We start from the raw sequence: 1,894 nt of genomic DNA, 5'->3' as shown, positions 1-1,894 counted from the left end.
AGAGAGAGAGAGAGAGAGAGAGAGAGAGAGAGAGAGAAAAGGAGACAGAGAGAGAAAGATAGAGGCAAAGAAGGCGAGAGAGAGAAGGAAAAAGAGAGACGGAGGTAGACAGTGAAAAACAAACAAAGACAAAGATGAAGAGGGGACAGTAGAAAGGAGACAAACAAAAGGAGACAAATAAAGGGACAAATAAAGGAGACACATACAAGGAGACAGAAAAAGGAGACAGAAAAAAGGAGACAAACAAACGAAAGGAGACAGTAACAAGGGGGCAAACAAACAAAAGAAAACAGACAAAAGGAGACAGAAGAAGGGAGACAGAAAAAAGGGGACAAAAGGAGACAGAAAAAGGGAACAGAAAAAAGCAGACGGAAAGAGGAGACAAACAAACAAAAGGAGACAGAAGAGAGGAGACAAACAAAGAAAAGGAGACAAACAAGAGAGACAGAACAAAAGGAAACAAACAAAAGAAGACAGAAAAGAAAAGGAGACAGAAGAGAGGAAAAAGAAAAAAAGGAAAGAGACAAAAAAAAGGAGACAGAAAAAAAAGGAGACAGAAAAAAAAGGAGACAAAAAAAAAGGAGACAGAAAACAAGTGTCTCCTTTTGCTTACTCTGCGGACGTTGTCGGGCAGATAACAAATGTGTTCAAACCGCTCCCTCACTTTTGGGTCCTCGCTCAGCACGCAGCTGTACATACACCCCAACCAGCAGCAGCAGCAGCAGCAGCAGCAGCAGCAGTAGCAGCAGCGGCAGCAGCAGCAGCGGCAGCAGCAGCAGCAGCGGCAGCAGCGGCAGCAGCAGCAGCGGCAGCAGCAGCGGCGGCAGCAGGAGACAGAGAAAAGGAGATACACGTAAGGGGACAGACGAAAGAAGAGAAACAAAAGAAGAGAGCACACAGGCAGCAGCAGGAACAGCAACAGCAGTAGCAACAGCAGCTGCAGCAGAAGCAGCAGCAGCAGCAGCAGTAGCAGCAGCAGCAGCAGCAGTAGTGGCAGTAGCAGCAGTGTTAGTAGTATCAGTAGCAGCAGCAGCAGCAGCAGCAGCAGCAGCAGCAGCAGCACAGCAGTGGAGACACCCCAGCAGCATCCACCAGGCGCAATTGGGGCTTTTACGGCGCCGAGGTGTATATACAGTGCATGCATGCATGCATATATATACAGTGCATGCAGGGTAAGAGCCAGAAAAAAGAAGACAACGAGACAGACACAGGATGCGACAGATGGAGACAAGAGGAGACAGAAGAGGAGACAGAGGGGGAGAGAGAAGGAGACAGAGGGGGAGAGAGGAGACAGAAGGAGACAGAAGAAAACAGAAGGAGACAGGAGGAGAGAGAAGAAGAGACAGAAGGAGACAGAAGGTGGAGACAGAAGGAGACAGAAGGAGACAGAAGAAGAGACAGAAGAAGGAGACAGAAGAAGAGACAGAAAAGGAGACAGAAGAAGAGACAGAAGAAGGAGACAAAAGGAGACAAAAGGAGACAAAAGGAGACAGAAGAGGAGACAAAAGGAGACAGAAGAGGAGAAAAAAAGGAGACAGAAGAAGGAGACAGAAGAAGAGACAGAAGAAGGAGACAAAAGGAGACAAAAGGAGACAGAAGAGGAGAAGAAAGGAGACAGAAGAGGAGAAGAAAGGAGACAGTGCATGTGTACTCTATGAGTTGTTTTCTGGCTTCTAGCTGCTGCAGTATATGTTCCCTGGTGTTGACTCTGAGGTGTCTAGACAGCTGAAGCATAACAGCAGGCCTCGCCATCATCTCCTCTCGCAGCTGCTGCGGCAGAGCAGCAGCAACTGCATGCAGCAGCAGAGGAGGAGGCAGCAGCCCCTGCTGCAGGTACCGGGTAGCTAGCAGCTGCAGCCGCAGCTGCTGCAGCAGCTGCTCGTCTGTTAGGGGT

The 1,894-nt window shown here is 48.8% G+C and overlaps 1 protein-coding gene across 1 annotated transcript in view; it reads left to right on the top strand.

Moving 5' to 3' along the window:
* Positions 1–1,894, top strand: part of EMH_0065950 (uncharacterized protein) — a gene marked incomplete at both ends in the record, with an annotated part of 3,428 nt that overhangs the window by 606 nt on the left and 928 nt on the right. The window contains 2 exons of the mRNA XM_013498453.1: positions 683–853; positions 1,184–1,647. Of these exons, the coding sequence (XP_013353907.1) occupies positions 683–853; positions 1,184–1,647 (635 nt within the window). The remainder of the gene's footprint in view (positions 1–682; positions 854–1,183; positions 1,648–1,894) is intronic.

The sequence above is a fragment of the Eimeria mitis genome, genomic scaffold (assembly GCF_000499745.2).
Source record: "Eimeria mitis Houghton genomic scaffold, Emh_scaff3428, whole genome shotgun sequence".
Taxonomy (NCBI): domain Eukaryota; phylum Apicomplexa; class Conoidasida; order Eucoccidiorida; family Eimeriidae; genus Eimeria; species Eimeria mitis.
This window is presented reverse-complemented; position numbering and strand designations above follow the sequence as displayed.